The 21,037-nt window shown below is 46.8% G+C and overlaps 1 protein-coding gene across 3 annotated transcripts; it reads right to left on the bottom strand.

Moving 5' to 3' along the window:
- Positions 1 to 250: 250 nt before the first annotated feature.
- On the bottom strand, positions 251 to 20,409 carry vps54 (VPS54 subunit of GARP complex). Of its 3 annotated transcripts, none has more exons than XM_023825092.1 (23): positions 20,320 to 20,409; positions 17,982 to 18,153; positions 17,133 to 17,371; positions 16,955 to 17,039; positions 16,690 to 16,724; positions 16,435 to 16,566; positions 14,755 to 15,140; positions 13,830 to 13,956; positions 12,707 to 12,814; positions 11,931 to 11,986; positions 10,450 to 10,546; positions 9,759 to 10,063; positions 8,282 to 8,411; positions 6,116 to 6,297; positions 5,901 to 6,013; positions 5,637 to 5,700; positions 5,422 to 5,527; positions 3,921 to 4,008; positions 2,950 to 3,071; positions 2,565 to 2,645; positions 2,355 to 2,462; positions 2,145 to 2,239; positions 251 to 1,934 (listed from the first exon to the last, which is right to left on the bottom strand). In XM_023825092.1, the coding sequence occupies exons 2-23, from the start codon at positions 18,121 to 18,123 to the stop codon at positions 1,829 to 1,831; spliced, it is 2,907 nt and encodes a 968-aa protein (XP_023680860.1). In that variant the 5' UTR covers positions 18,124 to 18,153; positions 20,320 to 20,409; the 3' UTR covers positions 251 to 1,828. The 3 variants fall into 3 exon arrangements, with proteins under 3 accessions (XP_023680860.1, XP_023680859.1, XP_023680862.1); XM_023825091.1 differs by having other exon boundaries at positions 17,982 to 18,149; XM_023825094.2 differs by lacking the exon at positions 20,320 to 20,409 and adding an exon at positions 18,581 to 19,925 and having other exon boundaries at positions 17,982 to 18,149.
- Between the last annotated feature and the right edge of the window lie 628 nt (positions 20,410 to 21,037).

Genomic DNA, 21,037 nt, shown 5'->3' with positions numbered 1-21,037 from the left:
ATAGAATGATTTCTTTGGAAGGCGAGTCAATGGCCAGTCCTCTGTGGGATACTACAGCAACAGCTCCTTTTCTGGGCTACTTCTCAATGACCCCCAAGCGCTCTTGAAATTCAGCCATCGGCCACATAGCCGCCTGCTCCTGCAGTTGGTCTGGTTACAGGCACCAAATGAACTTAGTAAGAGGACATGCAGCTCTGGTTGGATGCAGGAATCAGCCTGCTCACCCTATCAATGACATAGGATAACAGCATTTCACTTTCATGACCAATTTTATTGAGATAGATGGTTTGGGTTTCAGGAGGCTTAAAACTCTCAGGCATGCAGTCTGATTAGTTGGTTTGTCTTTGCTGGGCCAGGAAGGCCCAGTTCCCTTGGGAGGAAGCCTGTTAGGCACTCGAGACGGAATATGCACTGTCAGAAGAGATATTTATCCGATATTTATCAAAAGTAGGCACTTCTGAGCTAGCAGTGAATCGTACAGCACTGGTAATCAGTACTGCATGTTTGATACAAAACAGTCCCCTTTGAAGGTGGTGAGAGAGTACCCTTAAAGCAGAGTTTCTTATTTAGACAGTTTTCCTTACACCGTGCCAGGGTATGCATACATGCGTACAAAGAGCAGGGTTCACTTCAGCAGGAAAAAGATCTCGATTCAAGTTTTGAGGGAGACCTACTGCTTATTTTGGTCTAGCACACAGAGAACCACAGTTCCTAGCTTGAACCTTATCACAATGAGGACAGTCAACCTCCACCAGCTACTCCGAAGACCCCGCAGTCCCAATAGCAGTCAGGGTCCCCATCTGTGTCTCACCCATTAAATGTGACCACATTCCTCCCCCACCCCCCCCCATCTTATGCAATTTTACTCCACTTTGAAGTCCATGACTGTAGTAATACTAGTATTCTACATCTTCAGGGAAATCAGACCAAACCAGCACATGGTCTGAGGTACAAAGGGGCTTTCAGTCATCCACAAAAACGACCCTGTGTGAACGCAATAACGCCCAGGTTTTCCGGGCACTGGGACCAGTTAGAAATGCTCACACATAGCTAAAACCTGACATACAGCAGGCGTTTAAGGGAAGACCCTCAAAAGGAAGGCATAACAATGCAGTTACTTCCATTCACACTTTTCCCTTTACATTGTGGAATACTGGTAAAATGTGCGATTCCAAAGGAGAGAACTTTAAAACCAGAGTTAAAACCAGAATTCAAAATGTAAACTAAAGAAGCAGATTCTGCAAAAGAAATTCCTTCTGCCAAACCAGAAGATGAGAGACCAAGAGTTTTCACAAATACTCAAACCCCAGGATTCATACAAATATATCATAAGATTTAAACCTTTTTACATTTATGTCCAGTTCGACACCACGAAGCGGCACTCGTTTTTCCCACTTTGTCGTTTTGGGTTTAAATGGAACAAAGCGAAATGCTACAGCCACCAGTATGGTCAATCGCTGGCCACAAGCCTTCACCTGTGACTGAACCATGATCAGGCCGTTCCCCCTGTCACATCTACTGCTCATCTCAGACCAATTGCACATTGAGATACAGTAATAGTGGCCTGAATAGGCACGTCCCCCCCCCCAAAGAAGTGTGTTCAGGTTTGGTCCACTTGAGCAACTGCAGTCGAGGTCAGAATCCGCAGCACCCTCGCTGCTCCAACAAGTCAGGCAGATGCTCACACGGCCCAGTGTCCCAGGCTGGGGGTGGGGGGGGGCATGGTGCACGTCATTTGGACATGGTGAGAGTGAGCCCTGAGTCATGGAGTGCTCCACCCCCCCCTAGCTGCCTCCCCCCCAGCAGGGCGAGACCTCTGCCGCCTCCATCACCTCTTCTGCTCCCAAATCTCTGCCAAGTTCAAGTCGAGCTTTTCAAGTGACTTCAGTGCTTGGACATTACCGGTATAAAAGGCGATATCCACCATGACTAGCCTGCAAAGAGCACAAGGCAGAGGGGAGGGCTTCACTGACAAGAAACTGTAGGTCCTTTAAAACACAGACAGATATATATAATTAAATCAGGAATCTAAATTCCAGCCTTTTCCCAGCAATGCAATATAACCGTGTGGCAGCTACTCCTTATTATGGTATAGAAGGTGACATGCGCCCCCTACAGGCGAGCCAGCAAACAGTGATACGGACCCGTGCTGGGGGCCTCCATCGTTGCTGACGTTCAGGCGGGCCAGCTGCCTCTTCAGATGCAGTTTAAAGCTCGCGTTGATCCTCAGGAACAACATCTATCCGGTAAACAGGAGAAAGTCCGGCAAGTCACATTCCTCAGGATGGTGCGCTAAGCGGCCGGTATCTACAAGCGTGTCGGTGGGTGGGGGCAGCGGAGACGGGCAGGCATACCTGCGTCTGTTCCTCAGGTAACAGGTCAGAGATCGCTTCATGCATCTTGCCCAGCTGCTTACACAGGGTCCGGAAGCACCCAGAAGGCATGGGGGCCTTCACTTCATACTGTCCAAAATGAAGAGGGATTTCAAGGCCGGACCGCATTAATTATTAATGCAGGGAATCACCGCTACCTCTGAGCATCAAGGTTTGAGGATGCAGGTTTACCTTAGACAGTGCCTTCTCAAACAGGCTATCCATGATTGCTACCAGCTTAGCCAAGATCTCTGCTATGTGATCACTGTAGTCCTGTTAGGAGAGAGGCAGTGGAGGTTAATCAATAGTGCCACCTGGCAGCCACCTGGCAGCACACCCTAACGGCACCGGTGCTTCCAGGGTGACGGTCATCTCCGAGTACGGAGTCCGGAAACTGGCTCGGGATAAGCGGCTGTTCTAAGTATCCAGCACGCAAATTCATAGATAAATATCAAAGCCAGACTCCCAGGATGCATCACGTCTCAGATTCTGCTAAATCTTACGACACAAGAACACAGTGCATCAGCAGCAGCGTTTCTGGAAGGTTGAGTGACCACAGCAGGCATGTGCGGCTCACCTTGGTGATGTGGTCGAAGTGCCTGAGGATGTTATACTGCTTGGGCTGCAGCTTGGTCTCGAAGTGGGCCCTGATGATGGGGATATAGTGCAGTACCAGCTGCAGGCAGCGGGAGGCGAGAGCTGCAGGGACATGGCGAGTGTAAGTGGCCTGGGATCGCACACGGGGAACCGCGCTCTCACACGGGCTACCTGAGAACCGGCACGGGGAACCGCACTCTCACACGGGCTACCTGAGAACCGGCACGGGGAACCGCGCTCTCACACTGGCTACCTGACAACCGGCACGGGGAACCGCGCTCTCATACCGGCTACCTGAGAACCGGCACGGGGAACCGCGCTCTCACACTGGCTACCTGACAACCGGCACGGGGAACCACGCTCTTACACTGGCTACCTGACAACCGGCACGGGGAACCACGCTCTTACACCAGCTGAATCACTGAATCGTAACATTTCTTAACTTGCGTCAACCCTTTTACACTCTGCAGGATAAAGTCAGATATTCGATACAACACATTCGATATACACACACACACACACACACACACACACACACACACACACACACACACACATATATATACACATACATACATCAGTTCTTTCCAGTCATAAAAAAGAAAATCCTCTGTTTTACACCTTTATGGCCAGCGGTTAATCACTGTAAAATAGGTTAACTATACCATTTACAGCTGGTTATCAGACTAATTACCTGCAGTACTTAGATATTTGAATGTATCAGCAGACAATCTGCATACAAACAGTGCTGTTAATCATGGAAAAAATGACATGTGAGACGTATGGTGGGCGGGGTTACCTCACCCCTTCAATCACAGGGAACAGAAAAGTTTAAATGAAAAGAGGTGTGGCCTAAAGCAGCCTGTGCCTGACTGTGCCACCATGGGTTTTCCAGACCTTCACTCTCAACATTAGACAGTGAAACAGCACCCCCTGTTGTCCATACTGTACCGAGGTTTTTTGTAGTGATGGTCTTGAGTCCCACGACCTGTAGCGCCCCAGCCCCCAGGACTAGCTGGCAGGTCCTTGAGTTGAAGTGCTGTGAGCGCAAATGCAGGAACAGGTTGAAGACATTTATTTAGAGCAGGGCTCTTCAAATCTAAACCTCGATTACAAATCCAGGCCTTGTTTTCAGTTCTCCCAGGTAGTTAGTTTAATAATTACTGATTCTGATTGGCTGGAGGCTTCTCACCCAGCTCACAGGTAAAGGAAGGCTGGAAAACCAGCAGGGCTCGGACCTTGAGGGCCGTGAGTTGAATAACCCTGATCTAAGGTATGTAGAGTTTAGATTCTCTGCCCGAGCCCGAGCCCAGACCCGACCCGACCCGACCCGTGGGCCGGGTCGGGCCGATATTTCCTGCCACTATCTTCGGGCCGGGCCATGATCAAGCATTTGTGTGTGTTTTTTTTTTTTTTAAATCATTACTTAATTAGCCTAATTGGGTGGAGAGCTATGCCATAATTATAAATGTAGCTCCCTCCCGTAAGACACGAGCACAAGAGTCCTTTGCATTTAACTGAGCCGACGGTTTATTCGAAAGACAGTGGCTTCGTTATTATCACCATCATGGCAGACGTGAGAACTAAATACAGATACGGAAACACAAAATCAAGCACATTTACTTAAAATATTAGCTAACAAACATTGAAATTCAAATGAAATATAAACATAAATAACAATAAAGACAGCTTAGAGAATTCATATACAGTTAACACGAACCTCAGTTAGCATTTACATTTACATGGCTAAATACAACAAACTTAACTAAAACTTAATTAACACATACCTCGTTGGCTGCTTACGGAAGGATTTAACCTTTTTCTTAACCCTTTACTTAAAGTTCGATGCCGAGCACACAAACTGGTTCCAGCAGCAAGCGAACTGGATAAGTGAAAACGTGCTTTTCTTCTAAACGTGTCTCAAAAATCCATTCTGAATAAACAAACAATGCAGTTTACATGCTTCGTCCTTGTTGCATTTTTCATTAAGATAAATCTAAACTAATTTCTGTAGTTCAAACAACTTAGAATTGTAGTTGAGAACGTCTGTTACAACGGCTCACGTATTAAAAAATAGTCGGGTTTAAATCGGGCTCGGGCTCATAATTACAGTTAATGTGTCGGACCGGGTCGGGCTCGGACACAAGGTGCACGGGCTCGGGTAGGGTCGGGTTTAATTTTTTGGGCCCGATCTAAGCTCTAAAGGTATGTAACACTTCTCACAACCACATTCCAGAACCTCACCCATAGGTGCCCATCTGCATGCTTGTGGGCGGGGTTACGGTAAGCTTCCAATCACCACCAGGTTCAATATTAGGGGAATCAATAAAATGAAAGTGCACAGTAACCCACCCCCCCATGGGTCTGCAAGCTCCACCCCCCACTAGCATTAGCTCACATTCACCCACCAAGGGATGTTTAGGCAGGAAATGAATGCAGAGTCTGGCGGTACCTTCAAGAGGTCAGTGAGTCGCGTGAGCATGTCGGTGGTGATGGACGGGATGTCATTCACGCACTGGCAGTACTCCAGGAAGATCCGGATCAGCAGCAGCACCGTCCTAACGAGGAGGGGGGGGGGGGGGGGAGCATGGAAGACACCGGCTGGTGTGTCGGGCTGAAGGAACCGCGCACGTTATCCAAACGACGAATGCCCAGACGCCCGCTCACCCCACGACGGCATATTTCTGTCCATCCACACACAGGTACTCGCTGGGCTTCCGCTCCTCGGGGCCTGAGGGGGCAAGGGGAGAACATCACAGCGTCACCGACACCCGAGACCGCCCTTCCTGGTGGGGGGGGTCCGATTCAACCAAACCGCGATAGCTTTGACCTCCGCTAACCAGCGCCTCTTCCGAAAGCTCGTGAACAAGGTGCCGCAGGTCACCCCGCTGCGTTCACGAGCTCTGCATGTGCCGGCGAGCAGGATCATACCGGCTGGCTTCTTCTCCGGAAGTGTGATCCTGCCGTCGGCGATGGAGTCGACGAGGTCCTGGAATTCTGTGGGAACCTCCGCCTGCTTCCAGCGCTCGTTATCCAGCAGCAGGCTGGCAGGGGGACAGGAATGTCACGCGCGTCTGGGCCGGCCAGATGCCGGGTCGCACTGCACCCCATGTATCCTCCCCCCCCCAGCTCCCGCCACCCCACACCTGAGCTTGGTCTTGCGTTCTTCATGGAAGCGGTGCACGAAGCGGTTCGCCTGGCTCTGCAGCGCCCCCCGCAGGGACATGCTGCGGCGCTGGCACAGCTGCTCCGTCTCACGCACAAAGTTCTCCACCTCCTGGGACAGGCACACGAACTCGGAGGAGCTCAGCCGCTCCAAGGACCCATCCTGTAGGGGTCAGAGCAAGAGCTTTGAAAGTCACAGATCTGGAGATACCAGGACTAGGGATGGCGAAAACTAAAAAATTTCTTGACCGACCACCGAGCCTCAGTAGCCGGTTGAAACCGGTTAACCGATTAGTTTAAAATATGGTACGCTATTTGAAATAACAGCCATTTCGAGCCGCGCCTGCAATTTCGCAACTCTGTCGCATCTCTCTGCCGCTCTGCCTCCCGCACACACACACACACACTGCCACTCACGTCACTTTTTTTAAATCCCCTACAGCGCGAAACATGAGTCCCACAAACGCGGCGCCGAAGAGCTTGTTGTATGTAATCGTAGGACAAATGGCTCCTTAGTTTCAAATGGTTTGGGTACAAGGTGATCGCTTTGAAAATAAAGGCGTTTGTCTAGGTTAGAAGCTCATTTGAAACATTGCCACGGCTCATTTAAGAAAATGACAGCTCCGAAGAGACGCCGCTTTAGTTGAGGTAGTGCTAACCATAATAAAGAAAGATGATGATCATCATCACCTTATCGGTTAACACTGAAATGTAGATGTAATGTATTTCCAAATCTAAGCCCATCTTATGCGGAATGTTGCCTAATAGACTGCAACATGATAAAACCAATGGATAAAACAGGCACCTTCAGAATGCGTAAAAGACGCACCGGCCAAGGCAGGTCTAACTCACTGTGTGCCTTCTAATAACGGACAGGACAACTCTGTTGTATAATTAATATTATTTTTTTATTTTTCAAAAAGACAAGTGTCAACTTCTGTTAAGGGCAACATCTCCTAAACCATAACAGACAAAAACCTACAGCTATTCTTAAGAATAACATTAAATAAACGAAAAATTATTAGAATCTATGAATGAGAATACTGTAGCCAACAAACAGCTCACAGACAGGTGTTAAGGGTGCTAATTATTAAAACATAACACAACGATTTGGCCATTAGTTATTCTTGGAAAATAAATTAACGAAAAATAAGTTAAAGTTAAATTTCGCAAACCTTGTGAGCGCGCGAACCCAAACGCTGTGACCTCGCGCCAAATGTTTTTATTGGTTTATTAAGTACAAACAGGCGAGTTATGAAAAATTGAGTGTGAGGGATAATTTGTTCACTTAACACAAAAAGATGAGGAATGAGATGGCTAACTGTAGTAGCGTATAGTCCACTGTCTATAATAGCCTAATTTAGATATCACTTTTTTTTTTAACCGACTACCGACAACTTTGACCGGTTAACGTTGATACGGTCAACCACCGGTCAAACGGTCATCGGTTAACATCCCTAACCAGGACTGATGATGCATGCACTGCAGAGTATGCTGGCAAATCACCAGCCTCCCTCAGTTATGATATCATCCCCCCCCACCATTTCATTGAGCACATACACATATTTTCAGGGACAGCGCCGTGTGACGTGCAGGAAGATCCACCAGACCAGCAAAGTGCAGCAGAGCGTAGGGACACCGGCTGTCAATGTCGGCCCTGGGAGAGGAAACTCCCTCTCTACTGTGCGCTCATGCACATATGCAAAAACAAACTGCTGCTTGGGGTCATCACCTCATCCATAGCGCCACACCCCCCACGTAACAGCACACTCGAGGCAGAGGAACTAAACATTACTCAAGACTGCAGCGGAAGGTTCCAGGAATGGCCCCAGTTCCAAGAGAAGCTCAGCGCCCAAAGGAGCGAGAGGTCCAGTTGGTAGGAACGCCAAGACTCTAACAGCAGACATGACCGACTGCGCCATGCTGCACGTAACCTCCGACGGCGCCTCGGAGTCCGAGCTCGGGAGCTGTGCAGGATGCAGTTATGCGGACATATGCTCCGTGCCGAGGAGGCCAGCGGCATTTGGGAGTCTGATTATTGTTGGAGAACACTTTTAAGACGGCTTCCTGAAGCGCTTCGGGCCACCGCAGCAGCGGAATATAGGAGACGAGGCCTTCGAGAGCCCGCCTGAGCTGGGATGCCCTACCTTCGCCCGGGCCATGAGGAATTTGACGCAGCGGTCGTGGCTGGCATCAGAGGCCGTGCACAGGAGCTCCTGTATGTTATTGGCCACGCGGCCCAGCTCCAGGTCCGTCGGCATCATGTCCTCGTTCACCCTGCGGGGACACCGGGAACCCGGTTTGAGACGAGAGCAGGAAAAGCGGCCTGCTGCATTCACACCCAGTACTCCTATACCCGACAGCTACAGGGGGCGCCAGGGGGAGATCGTCTAACACAGAGGAGTGTGGTTGGAATCACTTTGTGAGGAGAGGAGCTTAGGTGATTCACCAGCACCCCCCTATAGGCTGGACAGGCATATGACAATTACCAACAGCAAGATGCATGTTAATCTTGTATCAGTCTGTCGTGTGAAAAAGTCAGGCCAGCTAAGACGTAAAAGTCACAGGTGAAAGTCGGCTTATATCGCAGCCAGCCCTCAACTTACTGCCCACTTGTAAAGCAACTGGGGCTTAACCCTCTGGGGTCTAGGGGTAGGAAACACACTTTCACTGACTGGGGCATGATCACACATTTCTTCAAATATCACAAACTTAATTCATGGCAAATAAATTATTTCTTATATATTTGTTTTGCCATTACACTCGTCTTTATTTTAATATATATTGTAAATATGTCAGATTTTTGTTAAGTTTGAAATTTGACATCAAAGTATAGACATTGCAAAATGCAGTTTGGAACACTTGCAGAAACATTATAAAAAGTACATAGTAAGCAATGCTGGCAGTTTGTTTTGATCCCAGATATCTGATCACCAAAGTCTTGGCTACATGAAGATGACTAAATGGTGTAGATGCAACATTCATTTGGATAAATAAATAAGAAAAACCTAACTCATGTCACTATTTCTGGCTCCTTTCATTGAATATGTAGCAACTTTCATGTGTATGAATGAGCCATTGTCACCTGGCCACGTCCCCAACCCCCTTTTATGGCGCTGAAGGGGATGTATCTGGATCGCGTTTCACCGTTGCGCTGTTAATCAAATTACCATGCGAAAGCGATTTGAATACGCGCTAATGCGGCTATTTAGAATGTGAATAGCAATCTTCGGGTGAGAGCGGTACTACACGCCCCCGATGCAGGTAAAACAAAGTAAGATGACATGTTTTTTTGCCGATTTAACCTAATTAAAAAAACTGTAATACTTCCGACAATGGACGTTTTGAAAAGAAGACAGATTACGGATTTAGCCAGCGTTTTTTCATGATTCTACATTAAGATTTCAGCGAGATATAAACTGAAATAGACGCGAAAAGTACGCGATGTCGCCGACGACATACTCGACCCCAGAGAGTTAATGTTGCTCACACCTGTAATTTTCTGCATGACCACTAGGTGGCTGATTTCTGAGTGGTATGCTGGTACTCAGGTGATCCTAGTGGTGGCCCCAGGTAATGAAGGGCTGTTGGTTCAGCCCAAGGGAAGAGCAGGGCGGTACATACACTGCACCAGACGCCCGCACCAATGGCGGGGTGGCTTGCTCACGGCTGGACGACGACTCTGTGGTTCCAGAGGCGGAGTCTGGGCCTGGTGTGGCCCCGCCTAGCTGCTGGTCTGGCTCACTGAAGGCATCGCTGATGAACATGCCCTCGTGGGTCAGGTAGGCTAGCTCTGAATCCCTGGATGGGGGGGCCTCGGGGCTTGCCCGACCCACCCCCACCGCCGCCGCCGCTGCCTCTGCCAGCCGGATCCTCTGGTTGCCATCCATCACCTCCAGCACCACATTTCTGATCACACTTAATGTTGCCTAGGAAACAATTCATCAGTTATCATATAGCTAAACACAGCTAACCAAAACACCAAGATCCGATGGTTCACTCAAATTATGCTGATAATCTGTAATGAGCTTCTTTGTATCAAATTAGAAAAGAATGCATAGATATGCAAAAATGAATAGAAGCATTTTCACTAGTGATCTGAGACGTTGGGACAGCACTCGATGTTCTAATCACATATGGCACAAGGGTTAAAGTTTCAAGGCTCTGAGATGTTAAGCACCTGCTGAAAGGTAGCAGGCTGTCACTGTATGGACTCTTCCAATAAAACAATACAAACAACTAAAACGTTAATACAGAGAAAGTGGCAGGCTCAGACTCACAGACATTAACGGTGTGGAACCTGGGACTCTCTTACCTTGATCCTCTTCAGGAAGAGGATGAAACTTGAGAAGACACTCTTAAGAAGGTCGAACCACTGAGGGAAGGTCATGAGCCTCATCTGGTCAGCCAGCCTTTGGGAGTCAGGGAGAAGATCACATGCTCAGATGGACACGGGCCAGCAGCGCAGAAGCGCCGAGGAAACGTTCCCTAAACATTCTCCATTCAACAACACCGCCTTTCATTCTTTACTCCACCTACGAATGGTTCCGTGTGATGACTGCGTTGATAAATTTGTTTACTGTTAATAATGTAAGGGGCTAATCTAGCACGTTACCGCTGACTTGCATAGATAAGCAGACCAATGTCCCATCTGCACATGTCATCATAAACAGATGAATTTAGAAAGACATGCAAACGAGGACTCCTGTTGTGACCCTGTTATTAACAGGCATCCTGGGTGATCCGATGACAAGTGGATATATATATATATATATACTGGGCTGTCCAGTGACTGGAATTCAGAGTCAGAAATTCAGCCTCACTCCGGTCCTGACTACTTCATTTCTTTTACTTAAATTTGCTCCAAATCAGACATATAATTTGCATTGTTAAATATTTTACAGTGATGACTGTTGCTTCCGAAAAGGTTGTCTTTTCGATTTAGTATCCATTAATGATGATTAAATCCATTAATGACTGAATGAAAATCACGATGTTATTACGAGATACAACTTATGTATTATTCATAGACGATAAACATTATTAAGAAATACAATACCCTTTATGGAATTATTTAAAAATAAAAGGACACATTGATTATTTAGTTTACTTTGAGTATTATAGCGGTCACTACAAAGATCTTAGGTGGTGTGTTTCCCTGGAGTGCGGCAGTAGTTTTTGATTTCTTCTTCTTCTGCTTGGCACATTCTGCATCCGGAAGTGATTTACGTGCCTATTTAAAAAAGTTGCGGGAAAGTGAGATCTGATTACAAGTGGCCAGGCGAGACGCATGCGGAGATGCATGTTAATGAACAGGCGTATTTAGCGCTGCCCACTTGAGAAAGGATCACCCAGGACGCACGTCAATACTGGGTGTGAACAGGACCTAAGTAGCTCTACAGACTTTGACCTCTCAGATTCGGTGGCTGTTAAATGCTGACCGTAATTTCAGAAGGACAAAATTTCACAAAAGAACAAAACAGTTAAAACAGCAATAATGCAATAAACGACGGACCTACCGCTGTTATCCCATAAACACTCATCACCAACCTGGTAACGACTTAAACTGTGAGAGAAGCTAAAGCTACAAGCAGCCCCCCTACACTGTAAATAGTCCGTGTACTGGGTCACTGGTTCAGGCGACCTCATAAAAACAAGTTTATGGGAGCCTCTGATCGCAGGATAAGAAAGGCTTTCAGCATCACTCCACTTTGCTGCTCCAGGTCACAGCACGCTGAGCTCAGACATACCAAGGCACGCCTGGAAGATTCCCACAGAACACAAACCGGCACTTACTTCACGACAACCTCCGTGTCAATTTCTTCGATGTGCGACACCATGTTGACGACGCACTGTGGAGTACAGAAACACAGACGGGATCATTTAGCTTTCAGAATCCTTCAGAAACACTACGCTGCTGAGAATGCGATTTGTTGAATCTGTTCTACGTTCTGCGAAACACTAGTATAATATGCATGTAAACTATGACACCAGAAACTAAAGCATACAAAAGTAATAAACTGAGAAATAGAGTGGTACCTCAGTTCTCAAACTCATTAGAACTCGAATTTCTTAGAAGTCGAACCAACCAGTTCGGACTAATACAGAGGACTAATGACAACAACCAGAAACAGCTGATCACACAGGGATTCCACACGGGGTTAACGAGGGGGCGTGGCACTCGGAAGGAGCGGACAATCGGGGCAGGACACATTGTTTGGATACATTTATTTTCTTACTTTACAAATTACTGTTTTGATAAATATGCTTAGATGTCTTTAGTACAGTATATGCTCTTGTTTTATCCTGTTCATTTTGTGTTTAAATGCTACAAAAAACATATTTAGGTGTAATTTTTTGGGGCCGGGAACCAATTAATTGGTTTTCCATTATTTCTTATGGGGAAAATTTGATCAGAACTCGAACTTTTTAGGATTCGAACCTAAGTTCTGAGCGGATTAAGTCTGAGTTCTGAGGTACCACTGTATATGTAGGAAGAACATTATAAATCAGGCACCCCAACCCCTCCAATCCCACCCAACCTGGACCAGTCCCTCCTAGACCAGCCTCACCTGCTTCACGATGCCCTTGGCAGCTTGAATCATCTCCTCATCGTAGATGTCTAGGAAATCCAGCTTCCTCTGCCGCAGCAGGCCAAACACCAGGGACTGCAGCCTGTCCTGTTTCAGGCACAGGATGGTCCGGCTCATTACCACAGTGTCAAAATATCTATATTTCTGATATAGTCAGCAAGGCAGGACCCCAGGGTGTCTACACAGCTGCCTGTTGTCTTATGGGTACTGGCACTCATTCTTCTGGCAGAAGTTTTATCTTTCAATACATTTTTTTCCGTTATTGTTTTTTTCATTTTGTTTTCTGGATAAAGAATGAAGCTGAAGAGCCTCTTCACCATACCAATCCATATCAGTGGAGGCAGTGCTTGCAGTGTGTCAGCACCCTGTAATGTCTATTGATGAATCTCCAGCATTTACAGGAGAGGAGGGATAGTGTTAGATAGAGTAATGATTCTGGCAGTCCGGTGATAAATTGAGTGAATCACGCTGCATTCGTTCCTCCATTACACAGCAAACCCAAAGCATCACAGGCTCAGCCAGATCAGGGCTGAAAAAACTACTACTACACCACTAAAACTGGTCTGACTTGTACCCCTAAAGCAGGGCTCCCCAATTCTAGTCCTGGAGAGCCAGTTTGTAGCATTTTGCAGGTTTCCCTGCTCAGACATACACTATCAGAAAATGAGAGTACTCATTTGTACCTTTGCTTGTCACTGGGGCTGTACCCTCAAGGTTCTGCCAATTGTACCCTTAGCTGTAGGTAATCATACCTTTTAACGTACAGAATCGAACTATGAGGAACATTTTTGTACCATTTGGGGGGTACATTAACGTTGCTTGTACTTTGGGGAGGTTCCTCAGAGTCCATTTCTGTACCTTAAAAAGTACGATTACCTACAGCTAGGGTATAATTGGCAGACCCTCGAGGGTACAGTCCCAGCGACAAGCAAAGGTACAAACTGGTACTCTTTTTCTGACAGTGCACCCATTTAGCCTGGTAATTAGCTGTTAAAGATACATTTGAGCTGGGAAATCTGTAAAATGTGTTGGATTCTGTCTCTCCAGGAGCAAAAGCCGGAACCCTACCGAGGGCTAATGAGTGAAGATGAGAGACACACACCCTCTCTAGGACCTGGATGTCCTCCTCCAGGGGGCGTCCGAGGTCACTCCGGGCGTAGGTGGTGAAGTCGGCGATCATCATCTTGTCGATGAGCTTCTCCATCTCACAGAGCTGGGAACCCAGGTGCCTGCGGGGGGGAAGCATGGCAGCGGGGGTTGAGGACAGCGACGGAGGGGCGCTGCACACGGCCAGACACCTGTGCGCGGAGCATGCGGCCGCAGGGGTGTCACATTCAAGAGTTTAAAGAAAAGTTAAAGAAAATGTATGCAGTGATGCATTTCACTGTGAGAAAAAAAATCTGCTGGACCCTGAGGTCAATCCTCCTAAAAGACTGATCACTAGCACAGCCACTTAAAATGATTGAAATGATAAAGGAAAAACCTTTAACTGCTCAACTGCTGGTTTTAAAAATATATCAGAATCAGGTGGAAAGTTTCAAATTTAACTTCTGCTAGAGGTGAGACTCTGACTACCACTTTAATGAAGTCAGTAAGGGTGTAAAACCCATAAAGTGTTTGTGTGTGAGCACCAGGGTTACCATCATTAATGGGGACTTAATCGAGAAGTATAATCATATACTTTGTTTCCATTTTTTAATACTAGTTAGCTAAAGTAACGATTTGTTTCTTTAATCATTAATTTGCTTATCTTTACTATTAATAAAACCTGGAACACTGTACCTGGAGCACTGTGTATTCGTGCAAGATTCGTTAAAGATCAGACATAAAGTAGCAGTCTATTCCTAAACATGAAATTAAAACAAACTAAAATGTATAAAAATTAAATAGAAATGTATCTTTAAAATAAAAATAGTATTGAAAACTAAAACTGGACTTCAAAGAAAAATTGACGATAATATAAAAATAAAAACGAAATTTAAAAATGACACTCGAATGAGAGCGCCTAGACGGAGGCCCCCGTTCACCTGAAGCTGTGCACTCCTTGCAGCTCCTGCTGCAGCACCTCCTGCGTCGTGGTGATGAGCTCCAGGGCTCCCACGAACTCTGAGGTGGACAGCAGCAGCTGCACGGTGGGCTGCGTCTGGTGCACGGCTGCCATCAGCTTCAGCTTGCTGTGCAGCTTGGCGCAGTTGTTGCGCGCCAGGCCCAGGCGCAGCGCCTGCAGCGGGCCCTCGACCATGACGCGCTCCATGGCGGCCGTGCGCTCCCGTAGCACTGCCACCGCCCACGCAGTCTCACACAGTCGGTCCTGCAGCTCGTGCTGCGAGGACATGGCATGGAAGAAAGCCTCGGAGCGCAGGGAGATCTGGTGGGCAATGCTGACCTCCACTACATCCAGGTAGTGACTCAGCTGTGGGGGGGGGGCAGGGGGGCACGCAGCCTTAAATCTCAGCAGCCTCACAAATAATTAATAATAATTATAATGGTTAATATTCTTATTATTGTTATTTATTATTGTTGTTCTTGTTTTGTTGTTGTTGTTGCAGCAACAAACACAAACATCAGCAACAATAAATAATTAATTTTCCAACCAATGCATACACTTACAAGTTAACCAGCAATAAATTATTGATTTTTATGGCAAAAATGTTAGAATTAAATACATCTTTGAAGAAGAATGTACAAATGTCCACTTGTTGGAATATGGAAGGCTAAAAACCAAAGTAGGGATGGGTTGATCCACATTTTTTCAGTTCTAATCTGATTCCGATACACACACTTTATATATTATTCTTTTTTTTTTTTTTTGAGGCATTTGCAGCTCAATCTGAATATCTTCCAAGAAAGTATACACAAGTCGTGTATCACAAGCTGTAGCGAGTCCGCAAAACAGCCCAAGCTATAGCGACTCCCAAATCATCCATTGCTGTTTTCATATTACACGCGTTGTATTGCACAATTACGTGCACTTTTAGTGGGATTTTCCGCTAAACGCTGCTTCCACCTCTCAAACCTTTGTTTTTACAAATATTACAAATCGCCGTGCTACAAGTTGCTGTTAAAAGCATAAAATACTTCCATATTGTCACCCTCTTATTTGCTATCCTTACGCTCCCTGTACTACAAAGGGTATGCGCATGACGTCACAGCAGGCGGAGGTCACTGCGCTCACACCTTCTCAATGCGTTAGCGTTCAGCTTGAATGCTGCAAAATACGCATCTAAAACGTGAAGGAGCTGTCGTGCGATTGATTGCACAAATCGATTTAACAAGATATAGGAGCTATCTTTTTATGGACTGCCGAAAATAATATAAGTAAATATCAGATGTGGATCGGTCAAATATGGCCAATACCCGATCCATCTAATAGGTACAAATCTGTGCTGATACTGATCGCGGTTACACCTCAGCTACCGTGATTTTCACTGGGCAACCATTCCACTTAACGACCTAGTAATTGGAAATTGGTAGCTAAACAAGGAGTGGTTGTATTATCAACATTTCACTGCATTGCCACCTGCTGACCAAAGTGACAAACAGCCCGATATCCTACCGGAGACAATCCGGTGAAGCCCGTTTCTCAAAGGTACAACAGCTAGTCCTCGCACAGAGCGGGCACGAGGCCGCCGCGAGTCGCTTAGCACTCGCTATTTTCTGTTTCTGTTTCTTACAGCCGACGGAAGGGGTGGTAAATGCAGCTTCACCTTTTCCTGCAGTAACCGCGAGGATGCGATGTCGCGGTTGGCTTTGCCTCCCGTTACGCTGAAGTGGGTCCAGGGCAGGACTGCATTAAAGGTTGCAGAATCGTCCAGCGCGAAGTCAGGCCTCATGAAGATCTGTCAGGAATGGGCAGGGGGGAGGGGGAGAGGTCAGGGAAGCAGGAGCTAAGGGACCAAACTGAACATTTAGGGAAGTAACAAGACGTGAAACTGAAAAGGTCCAGTGGGCTATCAGCCTACCTTAGGGACCTGCTCCAACTCCGCCCTGGATTTGTCTGTGGGGAAAAGAGCAAAGGCAGCGCGGTATGACCAACAGCACCAAGAACTAGTCAAGAGCGGGGCGTGGCTAACCAAGCACTGCACAAGCGCTCTGACGGCCTGCATCATAGCAACAAGCCTCCGCCAGAGCAATGCTAGGGAGCTACGAGCTTCACTAAGCTGTCACAGCTCTAAATGACATGATAAAGCGTGTAAAGGGATGGTCCTCGCGTGCAACAAGGCGTACCGTGATTGGTCGTGAGGCTGGAGCCCGGCGTGACTTCATCTTTTGAAGGGTAGATTTTTTTACAGCTTTCATGGGTTTTCTCTCTCTGAGATGACGGATAATAACAATGATCATTACTGCACAGAGAGCCGCATATCCGATTCAGGGTACAGAAACAAGCACACGGTTTGCGTGTCACCTGCGTCATCTCCTGCAGGTAGGCCGTGAAGTGCTCCTCTGTGATGTTGGGGAGGTAGATGGAAGGCAAAACTTCCGTTTCCACAAAGTCCAGGCCCCAGCTCTTGGTGAAGAAGTCGGACTCCCGTTTGGCCAGGCGCGGGTCGTTCAGTGCCGCTGGGAGGTTTACCTTGGAGTTGTAGACGGTCCATCTGTGCTGGTCCGCCACCACCGAAGGACCCTCGCACAGCCCCCGGAGCTCTACAGGTGGGGGGTTAGGGCATGTACGAGTCAGTAAGCTTCAGTCCAATTCAACTGCAATTCACAAGTCCCCTGTATCTGTGAGTGAAATGTTAGAAGACCTACTGTGGATAGCCAAAACCACAAATAACAGAGTCATCCACAGACCCCCATATATAGCGTGATTTTCATGAACACACAAAGTAACTGACAAACTACACATAGGAAGACATTGCCAACATTAAATACAGCAGTAATAAACTATAATGTACATTATTATACAGTACTGTACACTCTCAAACGAAAGAGATTCTGATGTTTTAGCCTAATTCTCAAGAGTCGATAGAGCAGTGAAAAAATATCATGTATCAAAGGATGATGGAGCAATGAAAAAAGGTACATTTTACAAAATTTTCGTTTTTGGGCCGCAGCAAACTGCAGATTACAGACACCACAGTGCCTGAGACCACGCATACGGGGGACCACGCTTTTAAACTCACTCTTTGGTTAACCATCCTCCTTGCTGCGTTTAAAGTAACTTTATCTAGGGAGTATTTTATTTTTTCTACCGATAAAGCTTGGGGGGGGGGGGCGCTTTTTGAAATGGCAGAAGGAGTAATGAGTGTCTCACCGGTAGGTTCCATGGGGCAAACATCGGGCAGCGAGCGAGCTAGCTTATACTGCCGGGACGCGGAGTCCCGCTCCTTCCTGAAGACGGCGTCACTGCCGTCGCTGGGACGAGGCACTGGGGGGGAGCTGTGGCTGGTCGCCATGGCATGGGGCTGCCTTGGCGTGGAGGCTAGCTGGACGGCCAGGAGGCGAGCACACAGAAAGGCGGCAACGACATGAATGCAACAGAGAGAGAGAGATAGAGAGAGAGAGAGAGAGAGAGAGAACAAAGGCAGCTGAAAAAATCCCCATGAAACAGGCAGAGGTGGTTCTGTGTAAATGCAGGTGTTTTCGTTTTCCTCTTACACTTAGAAAGCATAATGAATAACACTTTTCTATTTGTTGAAAGTAGAGACGTATTAAACAGTATCTCACAGAGAAATGGCTGGTACCATTTTTTAAGGCTGATAACATTTGTAATATTAAGTTCAAATAACATCACAATTTTTTTGCATTATGAACATTTCACAATGAGAGGCAGGCTGAAACAGACATCGTGAAACAACTATGGACTGAAATTGAAACAGATGTGTCAAAATATTTTAGGGTTGTTTCACTTACACTTTCATATTTACGCTGGCTATTCTGGGAGTGTGCTCACGGTCACAATTAATGAATATAAAAACAAATCCACCAGAAAACAGCTCAAAAGGCAACACGTGCAAACCTTAAATATTTCAAACTATCAAACAAAATTTCTGCCCTAGTGGCTGAATAATCAAAATGTCATGTTAAATGCAACAGTGAAGTTTTGGTTCTCTTATTTGTAGCCATAACATATTTCATAAATTGTAAGGCACTTAGAAAGAACTGAAAGTAGCAAAGGTGTATTCTCCACAAAATATACTGACTGTACAACAGACTTCATACTATAATTACCCTAAAAGATTACAAGCAATCAGGTGAGCCAACAAACAACCTGTTCTGTAAACATCAAAAAACCCTCAAACTGTCGCAGTTCACCCAAACCCCGCAATAACGTCAATATTCTTTTACAAAAAAAGCTTTTGATCGATGTATTTTGTAGTCAACAAATTCTTAAAATGCTGATTAGGGAGGGGGAACCTGCTTGACAGCATACGTTCCCTCTACTAGCAACCGCAGCCGCACTGCTGCTCCCGTAGTTCTTTTATAACATGGGCGTTTCGCGCCAACGTGTCAAATCAATGCAGCGATTATCAGCGTCAAGGCCGCGAGCACATGCACGTTTACTTTGAAGGGGTCACGTGTCACAACACGCCACGTGACCAAAGCACTACAACTGTAATATTAAATGGGTGGGATATAAATGACAGGCGTAGACGGGCGACGGAATAACCTGCTATTTCAACGATATTCGTTTACGGTAAAATTATGGGGCAGCGGAAGCAATCCACGAACTTATTGAATAGACGCAAACGACAATAATTTCCCCACAGAACTATTAAAACTACATCTCCGATTTTACTTTACACGCGTGGAAAACAGTTTGTTACAGTACTAATGAACTGCAGCCTGGAGGATGAGAGAAGCTGTAAGTACAGTCACTTCCCTGTGCGGATTCCCTTTATTCCGGAATATCTAGACTCTATTCTATTTCCTTAAGTTGACTTATCTTTCACTTTGCACTTAGACAGGAACCTTGCGTACGTTTAAACTGCAAAGTAAAAACATAACATGCGTTGCACAGCATCCCCAAGCACATCAAAGAAAAAAAAATATTTTCCTTAAAACGTTAAGTGTATAACCAGCATTCGTGGTGTATTAACGCACGCACTCCTTCAATAACAGACTAACAAAGATGTCTAAGGGAATTTAATATTTTGTATATTTTAATAGTTTATATGAGGCTATAATTGCTGCCCAAATAGCTGCAGCTCTCCAAATAGGACAGTATTACACAAAAAAAAAATACATCACACCCCCCCCGGACAGCTCCCCCAGCGCGGCTGGGAAACTCGGCGGAGTCCGTTCGTTTAAGCCAGCCGTCGGATGTGTTTCACCGCTGCGGCTCCCCAGCAACCCCGTACGGCCCCCGCACCACATCACTGCAGCGGATATCCCGAAAGAGCAGCGGCATTACGTGCAGCTAAGCGGCCAGGCAGGCTGCACGGCGGCGGCTTTCTGCGGACAGCGGCCTAGCCTCCTTCCCCATGGACATCCCGTACACGTAGCGAATGTCGGTCCGACCGGTCGGACAGAGGAGCGCTCACGCCACCCTGCTAACGGCCCGGCGGCCTGACAGCGCTACACCGGCCGCGGCGTCGCGTCGAAGGCGTGCTGCCAGCCCCACAGCTCCCTGGAGATGACTGCAGCCGTACCTGTCGTAACAAACACAGCTGCTCCGCGTCCCACAGGCTGCCGCATCCACCATCACATTCATTAGACAACAGCTGGTGACGACACAGATAGAGAGGAGACTCCCAGAATGCACCGCTCGGGAGCCTTAAAGGGCCAGGCTGACAGGAAGTGGAGTCACAGCACACGGTTGGGGAACTTGGGGCTGGTAGCAGGGCATTCACCCCAAGGCCGCCCCCTTACATCGTGTTATGATCGTTTTTCTACGGCAGGCAGAACAATACACACTTGCAATTTAAGGATGACTGCAGCACTCAACATATTTTAATAAACGGATAAGAATCTAAGTAGTTTGGTGCCGCCACAATACAATGTAGGTTTATGATGATGTGTGTTATACGCTTGTGTCGTAGGCAGTGGCCCTTGGTGTTACAGGTGGACACGTTTAATAGCGCTACGTGGTTTAAGGGACCAGGGTCATAGTATCAAATCCAACAAACTACTATCGGTTTTATCTGGGCAACCCAAATTACCTTGTCATATGCCTCACTTACAAGCAAAGCATTATACAAATAAAATATGAAAGGCATAACTGATGATTTGAAAAATTATTTTATTCTTAAAGAACACGCGCAGGACAGTTCATGGATCTTGGTGGAAGAGGTGTTCTGCCGCCAGATGTCGCTGTTGCAACGTGAATCCCATGGGTCAGACTACGTATATAATGAAGTCCAGTACAGT

Source organism: Paramormyrops kingsleyae, chromosome 20 (genome assembly GCF_048594095.1).
Source record: "Paramormyrops kingsleyae isolate MSU_618 chromosome 20, PKINGS_0.4, whole genome shotgun sequence".
Taxonomy (NCBI): domain Eukaryota; kingdom Metazoa; phylum Chordata; class Actinopteri; order Osteoglossiformes; family Mormyridae; genus Paramormyrops; species Paramormyrops kingsleyae.
This window is presented reverse-complemented; position numbering and strand designations above follow the sequence as displayed.

Bases quoted from the DNA above. Each gene is read 5' to 3' on its own strand.
- vps54 (XM_023825091.1), bottom strand. From the start codon at position 20,365: ATGCGGCAGCCTGTGGGACGCGGAGCAGCTGTGTTTGTTACGACAG. The intron at 17,372-17,981 runs GTGAGACACTCA...CCCCACCTGTAG, and splicing joins TTGCCCCATGGAACCTACCG to AGCTCCGGGGGCTGTGCGAG. The intron at 2,240-2,354 runs GTATGCCTGCCC...TTTACCGGATAG, and splicing joins TACCTGAGGAACAGACGCAG to ATGTTGTTCCTGAGGATCAA.